This window comes from Budorcas taxicolor, chromosome 4, assembly GCF_023091745.1.
Source record: "Budorcas taxicolor isolate Tak-1 chromosome 4, Takin1.1, whole genome shotgun sequence".
Lineage (NCBI taxonomy): Eukaryota > Metazoa > Chordata > Mammalia > Artiodactyla > Bovidae > Budorcas > Budorcas taxicolor.
This window is the reverse complement of record NC_068913.1, coordinates 102,737,383-102,757,134: the sequence shown is the minus strand read 5'-3', so window position 1 is coordinate 102,757,134 and position 19,752 is coordinate 102,737,383. Positions and strand designations below refer to the sequence as shown.

Here is a 19,752-nt window from a genome sequence, read left to right as displayed (position 1 = left end):
GAGCCCCTTGCACTGAAAGTGCAGCATCTTAACCACTAGACCACCAGCGAGGTCCCTCAGCTTTCCTTCTTTATCAAGTGAAACTGCTTTTTGCTTTGCCCTCCACACCTCTATGCCGGAGTGTCTTCTCTATATAAAACTTTGCTCCCATCATTTTTTGCCAGTGCAAATCTTCCCTTTTGAGACAATTTCTAACAAATTCCCTACAAAATTGTTCCATACATCATGCTGCTTTAGCAAGCAGGGCTCCCTGTGTCTGTGTCAATGTACATGTCACTTTGTAGTTACTCTTACCTTTCTGTCTTTCAGTTCAGTCGCTCAGTCGTGTCTGACTCTTTGCGACCCCATGAATCGCAGCACGCCAGGCCTCCCTGTCCATCACCAACTCCCGGAGTTCACTCAGACTCGCATCCATCGAGTCAGTGATGCCGTCCAGCCATCTCATCCTAGGTCGTCCCCTTCTCCTCCTGCCCCCAATCGCTCCCAGCATCAAAGTCTTCTCCAATGAGTCAACTCTTCGCATTAGGTGGCCAAAGTACTGGAGTTTCAGCTTTAGCATCATTCCTTCCAAAGAAATCCCAGGGTTGATCTCCTTCAGAATGGACTGGTTGGATCTCCTTGCAGTCCAAGGGACTCTTCAGCGTCTTCTCCAACACCACAGTTCAAAAGCATCAATTCTTCAGCGCTCAGCCTTCTTCACAGTCCAACTCTCACATCCATACATGCCTACTGGAAAAACCATAGCCTTGACTAGACAGACCTTAGTCGGCAGAGTAATGTCTCTGCTTTTGAATATGCTATCTAGGTTGGTCATAACTTTTCTTCCAAGGAGTAAGCGTCTTTTAATCTCATGGCTGCAGTCACAATCTGCAGTCACAATCTGCAGTGCTTTTGCAGCCCCAAAAAATAAAGTCTGACACTGTTTCCACTGTTTCTTTATCTATTTCCCATGGAGTGATGGGACCGGATGCCATGATCTTAGTTTTCTGAATGTTGAGCTTTAAGCCAACTTTTTCACTCCCTCTTTTACTTTCATCAAGAGGCTTTTGAATTCCTCTTCACTTTCTGCCCTAAGGGTGGTGTCATCTGCATATCTGAGGTTATTGATATTTCTCCCAGCAATCTTGATTCCGACTTGTGCTTCTTCCAGCCCAGCGTTTCTCATGATGTACTCTGCATAGAAGTTAAATAAGCAGGGTGACAATATACAGCCTTGACGTACTCCTTTTCCTATTTGGAACCAGTCTGTGGTTCCATGTCCAATTCTAACTGTTGCTTCCTGACCTCCATACAGATTTCTCAGGAGGCAGGTTAGGTGGTCAGTTATTCCCATCTCTTTCAGAATTTTCCACAGTTTATTGTGATCCACACAGTCAAAGGCTTTGGCATAGTCAATAAAGCAGAAATACATGTTTTTCTGGAACTCTCTTGCTTTTTTCCATGATCCAGCGAATGTTGGCAATTTGATCTCTGGTTCCTCTGCCTTTTCTAAAACCAGCTTGAACATCAGGAAGTTCACGGTTCACGTATTGCTGAAGCCTGGCTTGGAGAATTTTGAGCATTACTTTACTAGCGTGTGAGATGAGTGCAATTGTGTGGTAATTTGAGCATTCCTTGGCATTGCCTTCCTTTGGGATTGGAATGAACACTGACCTTTCCAGTCCCGTGGCCACTGCTGAGTTTTCCAAATTTGCTGGCATATTGAGTGCAGCACTTTCACAGCATCAGCTTTCAGGATTTGAAATAGCTCTATTGGAATTCCATCACCTCCACTAGCTTTGTTCCTAGTGATGCTTTCTAAGGCCCACTTGACTTCACATTCCAGGATGTCTGGCTCTAGATGAGTGATCAGACCATCGTGATTATCTGGGTCGTGAAGATCCGTTTTGTACAGTTCTTCTGTGTAGTCTTGCCATCTCTTCTTAATATCTTCTGCTTCTGTTAGGTTCATACCATTTCTTTCTTTTATCGAGCCCCTCTTTGCATGAAATGTTCCTTGGTATCTCTAATTTTCTTGAAGAGATCTCTAGTCTTTCCCATTCTGTTGTCTCTATTTCTTTGCACTGATCGCTGAAGAAGGCTCTCTTATCTCTTCTTGCTATTCTTTGGTACTCTGCATTCAGACGCTTATATCTTTCCTTTTCTCCTTGGCTTTTCGCTTCTCTTCTTTTCACAGCTATTTGTAAGGCTTCCCCAGACAGCCATTTTGCTTTTTTGCATTTCTTTTCCATGGGAATGGTCTTGATCCCTGTCTCCTGTACAATGTCATGAACCTCATTCCATAGTTCATCAGGCACTCTATCTATCAGATCTAAGCCCTTAAATCTATTTCTCACTTCCACTGTATAATTATAAGGGATTTGATTGAGGTCATACCTGAATGGTCTAGCAGTCTTCCCTGTTTTCTTCAATTTCAGTCTGAATTTGGTAATAACGAGTTCATGATCTGAGCCAGTCAGCTCCTGGTCTTGTTTTTGTTGCCTGTATAGAGCTTCTCCATCTTTGGCTGCAAAGAATATAATCAATCTGATTTCAGTGTGGACCATCTGGTGATGTCCATGTATAAAGTCTTCTCTTGTGTTGTTGGAAGAGTGTGTTTGCTATGAGCAGTGCATTTTCTTGGCAAAACTCTATTAGCCTTTGCCCTGCTTCATTCCGTATTCCAAGGCCAAATTTGCCTGTTACTCCAGTGTTTCCTGACTTCCTACTTTTGCATTCCAGTCCCCTATAATGAAAAGGACATCTTTTTTGGGTGTTAGTTATAAAAGATCTTTTAGGTCTTCATAGAACCGTTCAACTTCAGCTTCTTCAGCGTTACTGGTTGGGACATAGACTTGGATTACTGTGATATTGAATGGTTTGCCTTGGAAACGAACAGAGATCATTCTGTCATTTTTGAGATTGCATCCAAGTACTGCATTTCAGACTCTTTTGTTGACCATGATGGCTACTCCATTTCTTCTGAGGGGTTCCTGCCCGCAGTAGTAGATATAATGGTCATCTGAGTTAAATTCACCCATTCCAGTCCATTTTAGTTCACTGATTCCTAGAATGTTGGCATTCATTCTTGCCATCTCTTGTTTGACCACTTCCAATTTGCCTTGATCCATGGACCTGACATTCCAGGTTCCTATGCAATATTGCTCTTTACAGCATCAGACCTTGCTTCTATCGCCAGTCACATCTACAGCTGGGTATTGTTTTTGCTTTGACTCCAACCCTTCATTGTTTCTGGAGTTATTCCTCCACTGACCTCCAGTAGCATATTGGGCACCTACTGACCTGGGGAGTTCCTCTTTCAGTATCCTATCATTTTGCCTTTTCATACTGTTCATGGGATTCTCAAGGCAAAAATACTGAAGTGGTTTGCCATTCCCTTCTCCAGTGGACCACAATCTGTCAGACCTCTCCACCGTGACCCACCTGTCTTGGGTTGCCCCGCAGGCATGGCTTGGTTTCATTGAATTAGACAAGGCTGTGGTCCTAGTGTGATTAGATTAACTAGATTTCTGTGAGTACATTTTCAGTGTGTCTGCCCTCTGATGCCCTCTTGCAACATCTATCATCTTACTTGGGTTTGTCTTACCTTGGGCGTGGGGCATCTCTTCACAGCTGCTCCAGCAAAGCACAGCCGCTGCTCCTTGCGTTGGACGAGGGCTGTCTCCTGCTGCCGCCCTCCCTGACCTTCAGTGTGGGATGGCTCCTCTAGGCCCTCCTGCTCCTGCACAGCCACCGCTCCCACTCCTTGGACGTAGGGTTGCCCCTCCCGGCTGCCTGCTCCCGGTCACCGCCCTGGCCTCGGGCATGGGGTTGCTCCTTCCTGCTGCCGCCCTTGGCCTCGGGCACTGCCCCTGGCCTCGGATGTGGGGTGGCTCCTCCTGGCCACCGCCCCCGGCCATCACCCCCAACCTCGGACGTGGGGTAGCTCCTCTCAGAGCTTTTTCTGTCTTTATAATATATGAATCCCTAAGAAGGATGAGGGTTTAATTTTCATTTCCTTTCTTAGAAGCTGAACAGTAAAATCTGCTGTTTAATAAAGATCGTTGAAGTTCAACTCATACACTAAAGCCTATTCTATTTTGTATCTTACCTGTAGAGAAAGCATTAGAACTAACCAAGAACTTTATCATTCTTGCCTCTAAGGTGTGATCTTGCTTCATCAACTTAGCATAATACTTAAGTGAAAGATAAAGCTTATTTTTCATTCCTCTGAAATAAAATGTTTGATTTTTCTATGCTTCCAATTCACAGCTGTCCACGTACACATATCAGCATATGACAGGTGTGTGTGTGTGTGTGTGTGTGTGTGTGTGTGTGTGTGTGTGTGCTTAGTCATGTTTGACTCTTACGACTCCATGAGCTGTAGCCACAGTCCCTGCTGTCCATGGGATTTTCCAGGCAAGAATACTGGAGTGAGTTGCCACTTCCAGGGAATCTGGGAGATCTTCCCAACCCAGGGATTGAACCTGTGTCTCCTTCATTGGCAGGCAGATTCTTTACCACTGAGCCACCTGGGAAACCCACATGCTGATAAGGGAGGAGGCAAAATTTATGGTTTTATTATAACCTAATTCCAGCTATAAAGTTTCTTGTCTGTCTTCACATTTACAAGTAAGGACAGAATCTAAAAGTTTTATCTGTTAGAAAAATGGTGTCGTTTCTGATTCTTTGTGGCCCTATGGACTGTAGCCCTCCAGGCTTCTCCGTCCTTGGGATTCTCCAGGCAAGAATACTGGAGTGGGTTGCCATTTCCTCCTTCAGGGGATTCTCCTGACCCAGGGATCAAGCCCGTGTCTCCTTTGGCTCCTGCATTGCAGGTGGATTCTTTACCATAATGGTACACTTCTGTTAGACGTGCATTTCACTGATGTGTGTCCCTGAAAGTGACTTTTGCTGTGTCAACTCCTCCTTGGCTTTATTTTGTTACAGACAGGGGTGTTTGAGCTAAACCCAGTCTTCCTGTCAGTCACAAAGGTCTTCATCTGACAGAGTGGTCAGCATGCTGCTAGGCGATGATAAGGAACTCAACGGACATCCTGGTGACTGGATGACCTGTAGACCTCTCATCTGTTTGAGCTCAAGAGCACAATCATTCATTCTTGGATCCTGGCCTTAAACGCCACTTCCCATACAGTCTTGATGTTTGGTTAAAACCAATAACCATCCGTCACTTTCAAGCCCTGTCAGATCTGCTTGTGGCTATCGGTGAATGATACACGAGTGCACTTTTTCAACCTAAGTTCCTTTTAGAGGTCCTGAAGGACACTGCTAAAATACATCACATGCATTTAAGGAGACCCGTCACAGAAGGAAGGCAGCCTGACATTGAGGGAAAGAAGGAAGCCCAAGCCCCAGAGCTGTCACCCAAGATCCTCGGGGAAAGTTGTCAGGACTGTGGCCAGCAGCCCTTCTTCTCCTGGGCACCTTCCTCTCATCTGTGAGGCTAACAGCGACCTTATTTCTTAGATCTATCTCTCCGGCCCTCTCAGGATGATGCTTCATCATCCAAATGCCAGGAAAGAAAAAAAATCAACAAAGTTCATCAATCTAAATTAAATTCTCTCAGCATTCTAGGGATGAAGGACTTTTGGAAAATACGAGAACTTCCTTTTTAATCTCTGATATTCCTAAAGCAGTTTGCCATGCACTAAGTATTTTAATATGTATGACTTTATCCACATGATAAGGAGAAAGAGTGTTATTGTATACTACAGTTATTTAGGGTTCATGAATTCAGTGAGTTGTAATCAGATTAAAACTCTTGACTAATAGGAAAAATCCTCACTGTGGATGGAGGCTTAATATTTATTGAACAGAAATAGTTGAGAGGAGTCTATAATCTTGATGCTAAAGATGAATTTATATTTTTCTAGATTAATGGGAATAATTGGATATTACTTTCAAAGAGGGCACTACAAAAAAAAAAGTGTGTTGACCCACTTCATACAAAAAACATTAATCTGTCATCACTAGAGAAAACATTAATTTTGAGCTGTACAGACTGTCAAGAAGGAATTTTCAAGAACGTCTCTGGCCCCTAGTAACTGTCAGTGCATATTCACAGTTGGTAGAAAGTAACATATTGTGACTCTGAAAGAGTATGAACCCAGTTGGCCCTTTAACCTGTGAACTTTTCTCTAACCCCGTACCCAAAGCAAATTAATTAACGTGTGACATTTGTTTTAACAAGGAACTAAGCCCTGGAGAAGGGCATGGCAGCCCACTCCAGTATTCTTGCCTGGAGAATCCCATGGACAGAGGAGCCTGACAGGCTACAGTTCATGGGGTCACAAAGAGTCAGACACAATTGAGTAACTAACACAAGGCTTACAACCAGTGTTCTAGAAAGTAACATGTGTTGTTGCTTAGTGTAAGGCTCTGATTTGGCCCATATATAAACGTTTCTGGTTTATTGAGATACTTATAATGCTGTTTCACTGCATCTGGTAAGCACCATGATATAATTTTAAAAGACAGAGAAATACTTTCACCTCCAAAATCAACTGCCATGTGTAGCTGGGGCAGTAAAAGTAGGTTTTATTCTATTCCTTAGAACACCTCTCTTGACCCACAGTTTGAAGAGTGTTGAAATGATAGCCAGGTGAATCACCAGACCAAGTGGCTAGTAAGCATTACATATATTTCCTGAACTATAGAGTTTTCATTAAGAGATGGCATATGGATAAAGCAAAGAGAGAAAAAACTAAAAGCACCATCTCTGCTTGAGGCTTAATTGCAGAGATGAGGCTTAAACGCAAAAAACAACCGGAAAACAGTTTCACAACAAGAGATAAACAAATAGGATGTTTGGGAAAGACATCTGGTTCCTTCAGGTTTATGGTTAATTCCAGTGATCTGTAAGAGAAATGGAACTGACTGTGAACAGAGCACATCCTGGTCCTCTGGCAGCAAGGTGCACATACTCTGCCAGAGGGAATGCTGGACAGGGTGGGGGGCGAGGGGCTGTTTGTTTTTCTGCAAACAGGAGGCGTCTTCCATGCTAATAGCAGCTTCAGAAGGATTGCTGCAGCAGATGGAAAGAACCCATATACAGTCATGCATTCAGTTAGCAGGGACTAATTGAATTTGAGGGTTAACTGTCATTAGAGAGACACAAAACCTATTTATGTCTCCATCTATGGTTGCACATGCTAAAAGGAATTTGGCACAGGTGGTATGTGAGTCTTAGACCACTGTAGCATTGAATGGCCTTTACATTAACCAGTGATGGGTTCATCCCAACGAAGATGAGGTGATAACGGAATATGTGAGATGTGTGCTCTGTACCCCACACGCTCTATTTCAGCAGTGGAGGAGACACCAGTAGGCAGAATATGAGGAATATAAGACTCAAGATCTATGAGTGTTTGCCTGACTGGAGAAGAGAAAGAGGAGGCGCAGTCTTCTCTCACATTCAATGATTAAAGAGAGCGCCCCTTGGGTGGCTGTTGTACAGTCGCTCAGTCATGTCCAACTCTTTGCAGCCCCATGGACTGCAGCACACCAGGCTTCCCTGTACGTCACTGTCACCAGGAATTTGTTCAAACTCATGTCCATTCGGTCAGTGATGCCATCCAACCATCTCATCTTCCATCTCCCTCATTTCCTCCTGCCCTTAATCATCCCCAGCATCAGTCTTTTCCAGTGAGTTGGCTCTTTGCATCAGGTGCCCAGAGTATTGGAGCTTCAACATTAGTACTTCTAATGAATATTCAGGGTTGATTTCCTTTAGGATTGCTTGGTTTAATCTCCTTGCTCTTGCCTTAGGGACTCTCAAGAGTCTTCTCCAGCATCACAGTTTGAAAGCATCAATTCTTTGGCACTCTGCCTTCTTTATGGTCCAACTCTCTCATCCATACATGATGATGGCTACAGGAAAAGCCATCAGTTCAGTTCATCACTCAGTTGTGTCCAACTCTTTGCAACCCCATGGACTGTAGCACACCAGGCTTCCCTGTCCATCACCAACTCCCGAAGTTTACTCAAACTCACGTCCATTGAGTCAGTGATGCCATTCAACTATCTCATCCTCTGTTGTCCCCTTCTCCTCCCGCCTTCAATCTTTCCCAGCATCAGGGTCTTTTCAAATGGGGCAGCTCTTTGCATCAGGTGGCCCAAGTGTGGGAGTTTCAGCTTCAGTATCGGTCCTTCCAATGAATATTCAGGGCCAATTTTGTTTAGGATGGACTGGTTGGATCTCCTTGCAGTCCAAGGGACTCTCAAGAGTCTTCTCCAACACCACAGTTCGAAAGCATCAGTTCTTCCCTGCTCAGCTTTCTTTATAGTCCAGCTCTCACATCCATTCATGACTACTGGAAAAACCATAGCTTGACTAGGTGGAACTTTGTTGACAAAGTAGTGTCTCTGCTTTTTAATATGCTGTCTAGATGGGTCATAACTTTCCTTCCAAGGAGTGTCTTTTAATATCATGGCTGCAGTCAACATCTGCAGTGATTTTGGAGCCCAAAAAATTAAAGTCAGCCACTGTTTCCCCTGTTTCCCCATCTATTTGCCATGAAGTGATGGGACCAGATGCCATGACCTTAGTTTTCTGATGTTGAGTTTTGAGCCAACTTTTTCACTCTCCTCTTTCAGTCTAATCAAAAGACTTTATTTCTTCTTTGCTTTCTGCCACAAGTGTGGTGTCATCTGCATATCTAAGGTCATTGATATTTCTCCTGGCAATCTTGATTTCAGCTTATGCTTCATCCAGTCTAGCATTTCTCATGATGTACTCTGCATATAAGTTAAATAAGCAGGGTGACAGTATACAGCCTTGAGGTACTCCTTTTCCTATTTGGAACCAGTCTGTTGTTCCATGTCCAGTTCTAACTGTTGCTTGCTGATCAGCAACAGGTTTCTCAAGAGGTTTCTCTTTAAGAATTTTCCAGTTTCTTGTGATCCACACAGTCAAAGGCTTTAGCATAGTCAATAAAACAGAAATAGATGTTTTTCTGGAACTCTTTTGCTTTTTCCATGATCCAGCAGATGGTGGCAATTTGATCTCTGGTTCCTCTGCCTTTTCTAAAACCAGCTTGAACATCTGGAAGTTCACGGTTCACATACTGCTGAAGGCTGGCTTAGAGAATTTTGAGCATTACTTTACTAGCATGTGAGATGAGTGCAATTGTGCAGTAGTTTGAGCATTCTTTGGCATTGCCTTTCTTTGGGATTGGAATGAAAACTGACCTTTTCCAGTCCCGTGGCCACTGCTGAGTTTTCCAAATTTGCTGGCATATTGAGTGCAGCACTTTCAAAGCATCATCTTTCAGGATTTGAAATAGCTCAACTGGAATTCCATCACCTCCACTAGCTTTGTTCCTAGTGATGCTTCCTAAGGCCCACTTGGCTTCACATTCCAGGATGTCTGGCTCTAGGTGAGTGATCACACCATCATGATTATCTGGGTCATGAAGATCTTTTTTGTACAGTTCTTCTGTGTTTTCTTGCCGCCTCTTCTTAATATGTTCTGCTTCTGTTAGGTCCATCCCATTTCTGTCCTTTATTGAGCCCATCTTTGCATAAAATATTCCCTTGGTATCTCTAATTTTCTTGAAAAGATATATCATCTTTCCCATTATACTGTTTTCCTCTATTTCTTGCATTGATCACTGAGGAAGGCTTTCTTATCTCACCTCACTATTCTTTGGAACTCTGCATTCAGATGCTTATATCTTTCCTTTTCTCCTTGGCTTTTGGCTTCTCTTCTTTTCACAGCTATTTGTAAGGCCTCCTCAGCCATCCATTTTGCTTTTTTGCATTTCTTTTTCTTGGGGATGGTCTTGATCTCTGTCCCCTATATGGTGTGTCACAAACCTCCTTCCATAGTTCATCACACACTCTATCAGATCTAGTCCCTTACGTCTATTTCTCACTTCCACTGTATAATTGTAAGGAATTTGATTTAGGTCGTACCTGAATGGTCTAGTGGTTTTCCCTACTTTCCTCAATTTAAGTCTGTATTTGGCAACAAGGAATTCATGACTTGAACCATAGTCAGCTCTGTTCAACTTCAGCTTCTTCAGCATTACTGGTTGGGGCATAGGTTTGGATTACCATGATATTGAATGGTTTGCCTTGGAAACAAACAGAGATCATTCTGTCATTTTTGAGACTGCATCTATATACTGCATTTCAGAGTCTTTTGTTGACTATGATGGCTACTCCATTTCTTCTAAGGGATTCTTGGCCACAGTAGTAGATATAATGGTGAAAGTGAAGTCGCTCAGTCGTGTCCAACTCTGCGACACCATGGACTGTAGCCTACCACACTCCTCTGTCCATGGGATTTTCCAGGCAAGAATACTGGAGTGGGTTGCTATTTCCTTCTCCAGAGGATCTTCCTGACCCAGAGATCGAACCCAGGTCTCCCGCACTGTAGGCAGACGCTTTACCGTCTGAGCCACCAGGGAAGTCAGATATAATGGTCATCTGAGTTAAATTTACCCATTCCAGTCCCTTTTAGTTCGCTGATTACTAGAATGTTGACATTCACTCTTGCCATCTCCTATTTGACCACTTCCAATTTGCCTTGATTCATGGACCTAACATTCCAGGTTCCTATGCAATATTGCCCTTTACAGCATCGGACCTTGCTTCTATCACCAGTCACATCCACAACTGGGTGGTGGTTTTGGTTTGGCTCCATCCCTTCATTCTTTCTGGAGTTATTTCTCCACTGATCTCCAGTAGCATATTGGGCACCTACTGACCTGGGGAATTCATCTTTCAGTGTCCTATCTTTTTGCCTTTTCATAGTGTTCATGGGGTTCTCAAGGCAAGAATACAAAGTGGTTTGCCATTCCCTTCTCCAGTGGACCACAGTTTGTCAGAACTCTCCACCATGACCCATCTGTCTTGGGTGGCCCTAAACGGCATGGCTCATAGTTTCATTGAGTTAGTCTAGGCTGTGGTCCATGTGATTAGATTGGGTCATTTTCTGCGATTGTGGTTTTCAGTCTGTTTGCCCTCTGATGGAGAAGGATAAGAGGCTTATGGAAGCTTCCTGATGGGAGAGACTGACTGAGGGGGAAACTGGGTCTTGTTCTGATGGGCGGGGCAATGCTCAATAAATCTTTAATCCAGTTTTCTGTTGATGGGAGGGGCTCTGTTCCCTCCCTGTTATTTGACCTGAAGCCCAACTATGGTGGAGGTAATGAAGATAACTCGGCCTCCTTCAGAAGGTCGCATGCATGCACTGCTGTGCTCAGTGCCCCCAACCCTGCAGCAGGCCACCACGACCCACGTCTCTGCAGAGACTCCTGGACACTCCCCGGAAAGTCTGGGTCAGTCTCTTGTGTGGTCCCTGCTCCTTTCTCCTGGGTCCTGGTGCACACAAGGTTCTGTTTGTGCCCTCCAAGAGCCTATTTCCCAGTCCTGGGTAAGTTCTGGCAGCTCTGTGGTGGGGTTTATGGCCACCTCGTCCAAGAGGGCTTATGCCATACCCAGGCCTGCTGCACCCAGAGCCCCTGGCCCTGTGGCAGTCCACTGCTGACCTGTACCTCCACAGGAGACACTCAGACACAGTTCTGTCCTCAGTATCTGTGGGGTCTCTGGGTCCTGGTGCACATAAGGTGTCTTTGAGCCCTCTGAGCATCTCTGGCCGGAACGGGGTTTGATTCTAAATGCAAATCCACCCTCCTACCGTCTTGCTGGGGCTTCTCCTTTGCCCTGGACGTGGGATATCTCCTCACAGCCGGTCCAGCACCTACCATCTTACTAGAGTTTCTCTGACCTTGGACGTGGGGTATCTCCTCACAGCCGCCACTCCTGACCTTGGAAAAGCCATAGCTTTGAGTATACAGACCTTAGTCAGCAAAGTGATGTCTCTGCTTTTTAATACCTTACGTAGAATTCCTAATTCAACTCAACCAGGATTTGCTGTCTGCAGAGTCTTATACTTGCCTTTCCTCTTCCTACTCCAAAAACCTGGTCCTTCAGATAAGTAGTTCTCAGCCTTTTTTATTTATCTGCTGAGATGCTTAATGTAAAACAGATGACATTGTATCTGTCACACAAGTGTTCTTGGGCATCTCCCAACACTGACTGAAGGTCAGCACCAACCCCTTGACTCCAAGCACATCATGATGCAAGTGTAGGACGTGACAGATCGTATTTTTCCTAAAACAGCATTGTCTCCCATCCCACCCATTCTTCTTACAACATGTCTTTGACTATTTTTTCATTGCGCTATGCGGTGTGTATCTCCTTTCCTTAAATATGGACAAACTTAAGACTGAAGCAGGGCACACGTGATGCTGTGGTGGGATCCAAGGCAAGGTGACTTCTGCTGGGCTCCCTTGGAATGGTTGCTCTTGAAACACAGTCATCATTTCCAGAGGAAGCCCAGGCAGCCCATGGACGTCCACATAAGAGGAGTCAGAGCTCCCAGGTGAAGCCAGCTCTTACTTAGCAGTCATGTGTGTGATCATCTTGAAAGTGGATCTTTGAGCTCTCAGTGAATCTGCCCCAGCTGAGGCCAGATCGAGCAGAAACAACAGTTTCTGCTTAACCCAGCCCAAGCTGCAGCTTTTGAAAAAATTAATAATTGTCGTGTTTTAAGTCACTATGTTTTGGAATGTTTTGCTATGCAAGAATAGGGAACTGATACAGATATGTGTGTCATTGGAAGAATAATCTTAAATTTGTTCTAATATATTATTAAGAACCCTTAGTGTTTTGGCTATTACTATTAATAAATAACTTGGCAACATATGTTTTATTAATTGTCAAAACTTCCTTGAGGCCTCAGTTAACATGCAGAGGTCTTTAGCAATATCTAATTCCTCTTCTCTTTCACCTTATCTTGGGATTGTTCAGTAAGAGTATGTAAAATAATATTAATTAATATTAATAATATTTACAGTATTTTCATGAGCGGCTTCCTCCTTTATGTCTGATTAGCAAAATTCAGCATAGTTATCCATACCATGACATGTGTGTTAGGTTACCTTTGCTATTTTTGATGCTTATTTTAAATTCCATTTTGGGGAGCTGAGCCTTCACAGTTTGTTGCTGATGTACCAGGGTTTGCTGTTCACGAAGCAGAGAAATTGAACAGAATGCTGCTGATAAGGAAAATACAGGAAAAGCTATGCAGAAATATGGATCTCAGAGAAGTAAGCTCTCGGCCACCTGGAAGTGCAGCCTCTGTGGGGCTGAGCAACACTAAGAAAGGAAAAGTGTGAAGACACCTGTTGTGATCAGGTCAAGGGAACTGTGAACCTGACGTTCGTCAGAGGGGGGCTGGTTCTTCAGCGTCCGCTTTGGTGTAAGAAGGGTTGGAGCCTGAAGCCATAAAATGACTTCACTTTCTGTCTGATGCATCTATGAAGCTTTCGCGTGAGGTTGTTTTAATTTTTGCCACCCTGCTCCCAGTTACAGAAAAAACAGAGGGTGAAAGGAACTCTGACCTCAGATTCAGAGATAATAAAAGAAACTAGCATCCTTCTGTCTCAGCTGGATTGCTAACTGCCTGTGTGACCTTGGAGAGTTACTTCTCAAGCACCATTTTCCTCCTCTATTAAATGCAAGGGTTAGACTAAGGCTACATAGAGCTTTGGAATGTGGAATATGACTCCTGACACATTATTTTATGTTCTGATTCTTGCTTTGTAAATATTTAGGAGTAAAATGTATGCAGAACTTGCCAAAGTCAGATGTATATTTATGAATCTCAGGCAATCGGCTGATTTTTACCCCCTAGGCCTCCAGAAGCCATTTCTGTTCAACAGTTTTTCTTGTTACTTTTAATCTTTTTCTTCCATGATTAAAATAAAAGATTTAAATGGCCACTATCATTAGCAAGTGACAGAACATTAGCAGGAACAGAACATTAATTTTAAAACTGAAAAATAACATGAAAGGTTAAAATTTTTAAATAGACACAAGTGCTCAGAGTTGTGACTCTGTTTATAGTTATTTTAGTTGATTTATTGAGATTTACAAGCATTGTGGCTTTGCCAAGTTCTGTACACTTTTTTTTGCAAATATTTTTGTTGCAAAGCAAACTTTGCAACCTTAAACTATCCCTTTGGAATTCGTCACATGCTATTTGAGTCTCACCTTCTCATTTCACAGCTAAGAAGTGATTCATTTCTGTGTAATGGTGTTAACATCAGTATTCCATGGTGTTCTACACAGAAAACCACAGTGGGCACAGTCACTGTTCCTTGAGCTTACTTGCAAGGCAGAGTCTCAAAAGAAATGATTTTATCTTCATTTTCCTAATGAGAGACCTGAAGCTTGGTGAAACTAACTTGCCCAAGATTATAGCTAGTTAATGATGTGTGGACATACTAAGTCACTTCAGTCGTGTCTGACTCTTTGGAACGCTATGGACTCTAGCCCGCCAGGCTCACAAGCCTTAAACTCAGGCAATATGATTCTAAATTCAGTTAAAATATATCCCTTCCTAATTTGGATTTCTTGCCAAAATATCAGTTTCTGGAGAGGATGGAGTTTATTTTGTACAGTCAGCTTGGAATAGGGCCTGGCCTGGCAGAAGAAGCAGGTGGGCCAGCCCGTGGCCCACAGACTATTTTCTCCCATCATGATGGGAGGGAGTGACTTTTTTCCTTTTGTGCACAGATGTCTAAGGATGTCTGGGCTTCTGGGAATCCAGGCCAAAGAAAGAGAGGCTCTAAGAGGAAGACACTTGACTCCTTCCTGGTAGTCCTGACTTTTCCATTCCAGCTTTCTGTCTCAGGATGTTTACTGTTTAGCAGTTGATCAGGAGGCACAGTGCTGAAGGAAAAAAAAGTCATTTCTTATAAGCTAATGATTCAACTTCTAAACTCTCTGAAAATGAAAAGCTTTTCAGTCCTCTACCCCCTTACTTTCCTGTCTAACTATATAAGTTTATGTGATTTAATTGTCTAGAAAACTTAGTAGTCATCTATTCAATAACCCTTGTATCCCACTGGCCATTTAACTTCCCTTGTTCTTTTGAATTTGGGAGCATTGTTTACTCTATATGAAGGAGTTTTGGAAAAGGCCAGAAGGCAGGCTCTGAGCTGAAGAAATAATAAAAAAATAATGCTGTAATCATAACAATTCATTATTTGTTTTTAAGCTTGATCTTTCAGAAGGTTATTATCTGGAGTTGAATACTAATGGATTCAAGCTCTGTTTATGCAAAGGAAATCTTAAACAACAGTGTTCAGGAGGGAAGGACATTAATCAGCAGAGAAGAGGGCCTTGTGCCTAATAATGTTTGCATAATAGCTACCCTTGAGTGTATTGCTTGACTTAAAAATAAATATTCATGTTTTCCATCTCCAGTACAATTGGAAATTATGTGTGGTTATGATTCTTTTATATGCTCTTCTGTCTGTTCAGGGGAACTTTAAATTGGGAAGCTAGGAAACCAAAAGACATAAATAAAGATGTTGTGAGTGGAGTGAGGTAGCAATGGGAAGCTGCTGTGATGGGGGCACATGAGCTGAGAGCAGGTCGCAACTCTGTTCTCAGGAAGGGAGGGGCTGAATCAAACTGGCAGGTGTCAGGACATTTACGTGATTCTCTGATTTACTTTCAACTCCTCCTTAGCTTCTCAATACTCACAGGATAAAAATGTAGGTCCCTTCTCTGGACAAAGAGGTGCTCACCCGAGTGGTCCCACTGGAACGTCACAGTCACGACGTGTGACAAGCCAGCCTCAGGTGTGATCATGCAGACCTCCTCCCAGGGCCCTTCGGACAGTCTGTTAACTTCCAAGTCCTCATTTGTATTTTCCCTTCATCTTTTAAGGATTTCCCAAATGTGTTTGCTAATTAAACCACTGATTGTGGAAGAGTTGGCTTAACTTCACCTCCTCCAGCAATCCTTTGAACTCGGCAGGTAGCCAGTGAGTCCCCCCCCGCCCCCCCCCGCCCCGCCCCAATCTCTCATTCATCTGTTCACTCATGATCAGTACTCCTCCAATAATATTTATCCTGGAGAATTTTATCATCCTGACTTATTGCTTATATGCACCAAATGTTATTCACTGGTGCTTTAAGTTAGCAAATTCTCCTTTTCTCTCTCCTTTATTCATTCTTTTTTCTATTTAAGTGTCTGGGAAGTGTTTCAATGTGGTCTTAAAAATGCAGGCTCTATATTGTTAGGAACATCTGTGTGTCATTTTCAAGGCTTTTCACGAACTGCCTTCTCAGGCAGTTACCCTAACCTTCCTTCTCTCCTAAATGGATATAGAAGATCCTGTAGCATAAAAGCCCAAACTGAGTTATTCGCCCACGCCTGCAATTGCTCATACTTGCCCCTGCCTCCCTCTCCCTGTCCTCTCATGCAGAGTTGACATTTGGGAAAGCTCCACCGTTTCACTGGCAGCCCGGCCTCACCTCTGATGAAGGCCGTATGAACAGTGATATGCCCGATTGACTTCACACACCAATTCACCCTTCTTGCTAGGCTCCTTCTGAAGTGTGTGTATGTGTTTTTCATATACTTAGGCATAGTCACAGAAGTACTATAATCTATCCCTTCTGTCAATATAACTTATCCTATTTATAAAGTGCTTATTTGGCTTCATCTTTACTACAGAGAAGTGACCAGGACAGCTGTTAATCTTACTTTTAGATACGAAAGTTAATTTAAAACGTTTGACTTCTTAAGGCTGAGCGGTGAAGAATTGATGCTTTCAAATTGTGGTGCTGGCAAACTCTTGAGAGTCCCTTGGGCTGCAAGGAGATCAAACCAGTCAATCCTAAAAGAAATCAACCCTGAGTACTCATTGGAAGGACTGATGATAAGGCTGAAGCTCCAATACTTTGGCCACCTGATGTGAAGAGCGGACTCATTAGAAAAGACCGTGAGGGTGGGAAAGATTGAGGACAGGAGTAGAACGGGCTGGCAGAGGATGAGATGGTTGGATGGCATCACCACCTCAATGGACATGAGTTTGAGCAAACTCTGGGAGATAGAGAAGGACAGGGAAGCCCGGTGTGCTATAGTCCATGCAGTTGCAGAGTCGGACATGACTTAACGACTGAACAACAAATAAATTGCAGAGATCGGAATTAGACTCCAGTTAAAGATTATTTCCTTTCATTTTCCTTAGGCCCCACAGAGCCCGAAGAGCTACTACAGGGCGAACTCCCTGAGGGCACAGGACAGAGCCTGGGATGGTCCAGGGACCTGCATTGTGGGGTGATTGAGCTACACAGTCTCTGCGTGCCCTGAGAGAGACATTTCCCTCTGAATGTCAGTGTCCCATCTGTAAAAGGAAGAATGAGACACGTTTCTTAGGTTCTTTTGACATACACCATTTTATGAATTCCCTTTCTGTTATTTTTTAGAGACATGTATTTGTTTACTTATCTGTGCCAGGTCGTAGCTGCAGCACGCAGGATCTTTAGTTACGGCACGAGAACTCTTAGCTGTGACACGTGGGGTCTAGTTTTCTGACCAGGGATAGAACCCCACCTCCCCTGCATTAGGAGTGCAGAGTATTAGCCACTGGACCATTAGAAAGTCCCCTTTTCTGTTATTTTTATCTCCATTGCCTTTCACTGCTTTCCTCTTTGCTCTCTTTTCTGTCTGGAGAAGGAAATGACAACCCACTCCAGTATTCTTACCTGGAGAATCCCATGGACAGAGGAGCCTGATGGGCTATAGTCCAGGGGTCACAAAGAGTTGGACATGACTGAGCAACTAGCACTCTTTTCTATCATTTCATCAACTGATTGGTACACACTGACCATGTACAAAGAGCATTATTGCGCTTGGAGCCATAGTCCCAGCTTAAACAGCTTGTTATAGAAAAGAAACATTCTTCCCTCTCTTTCCTATTCTTCCTTTCTCGCTCTTCTTCCTTCATTCTTCCTTCCATGCTCAAGCAGCCATCATCATTTCCTACGGTTTCCAAGACTTCTGCTTTGGTCAGAGGGAAGGCACTCGGCCCTGGGCCTCTGAACAAGTTGAACATGTCTGTGGTTCTTTGCCTCTGATCACCCAGGGCCCATGAGTGCGCATGATGAAAGCTTCACAGGCTTTGTTCAGTGATAGTCAAGGGCACCATGTGCTTTGATACTGCATTTTTGGCCAACTGTATATGAGAGACTCCAAAATAAGAGTAAAATGATACTTTGAACAATAAACTTCAAACCTTCTGATTTTGAGGGGAGTGACTTTAAAACTTTAAAATGATCTTTTTCTTGAGCAGTTTTAAAATATAGGTATTTTTCTAAAGGGACCATTTCTGACCTAATACAACTGTCCCCTTTAGGAATCATAACCACCATTAGACAGTCATATTCTTTTCCTCTTTTATTAGTTATATTTTTTTCATTTTTCTTCTGCATCCCACATGACATGCACAGGTACTTAGATTATTTTCCCCTCAGCTAAGTAGAAGGAAATGGCAGCCACTCCAGTATTCTTGCCTGGAGAGTCCCATGAACAGAAGAGCCTGGCAGACAACAGTCCATGGGGTCGCAAGAGTCGGACACGACTTAGCAACCAAATCACCACCACCACCACCACCAAGTAGCCTTACAATTAGTTTAATTAAACTTTCAGAGTTCTTTCTATAAGAATCACCAATGAATTTTATGCTAAATGTATGATTACTTTCTTTAGAACATAATTAAAATATGTGTTTCTTCTTTATTGTCTCTAATCCTTCTTTCCATAGCAGTAGGTATTTATTTATAATTATAGAACACAAAATTGCTAATAATTTTTGAACCCCCAAAGGACAAAGTAGAAGGAATTAGAAAGAAGGGAGCAGAAACAATCCTAATGATCAGGCATTCTGCATCAGTGGATGAGATAAGAACATTTATATGATTTTATAAACCCTTTCAAAGATCTGATATAATTGAGACTTGCCGGTTTACAGATGTGGAAACTGAGGCTCAGAGGGGTTAAATAACTCACCTAGTATTCCACCGCCTGTAAGGGTCAGAGCTAAGATTGGAATCCAGTATGTGTGACTCTACATTTCATGTTCACTTTTCTGTACCAGGGCTGGAGGGGGTTCCAGTCGGCTCTAGAATGATGTACAAGATGAATGCTCAGGGAGGGAAGGGCTGAACAGAAGGCCTCAGTCTGTCACATGTTTCAACCTTTGGCATGCTTCTCCTCCCCTGATCCCCACCCCTAATGTAGACTGTGTCTCCCAAACATGGATCCAGCCCTTTGTAATATTTTCATGAGAGGGTCTTCTACTAATGGGACATCTCTCTTTTGTCTTTCACAGCAATTTTGCAGGCAGTAATAGCTGGTGATCTTATGAAGGTAAGATATCTTCCTACCAGAACTTTTGGTGATTCTTTAAGAACTCTAAATGAGCATAATTTCTCACCAAGTTTTCATGATCCCATTTATCATTTCCCATCCCCCTGGTGCTAGCTGGGTAGAAGGCAGAAGGATGTTCTTTTTGAGAATTGAGCAGAGAGGGTGAGAAGCGTCCTTGTAGCATCGCCATGTCTCCAAACAGCAAAGGGTCTGTGCAAAGGTACATGCTGGCTGTCTGCCTTGACTGGTTACAACTGATACGTGTCCCCAGGAGACAGTGCCTCGGGTTCCTGCTATCTGGAACTAATATTCAAAGTTTAAAGATTTATTTCACCCCAAGTCTTTAAATGAATGCGGCTATAAGAATAACCTGGACAATACCCAGATATACTTTCTTTAAGCAAGAGACAACATCATGCAACATTATTGCCGTTTTGAACTCTGGGGATCACAGTTAATCAGAAGATACTCTGATCTGCCTTGAATATTGTGATTTGTGCTCATGTTTTCCGG

General features: G+C 43.2%; 1 protein-coding gene across 1 annotated transcript in view; it reads left to right on the top strand.

Annotated features, from left to right (window-relative positions):
- Positions 1 to 19,752, top strand: part of DGKI (diacylglycerol kinase iota) — a 504,567-nt gene that overhangs the window by 453,995 nt on the left and 30,820 nt on the right. The window contains exon 30 of the mRNA XM_052638497.1: positions 19,202 to 19,239. Within this exon, the coding sequence (XP_052494457.1) occupies positions 19,202 to 19,239 (38 nt within the window). The remainder of the gene's footprint in view (positions 1 to 19,201; positions 19,240 to 19,752) is intronic.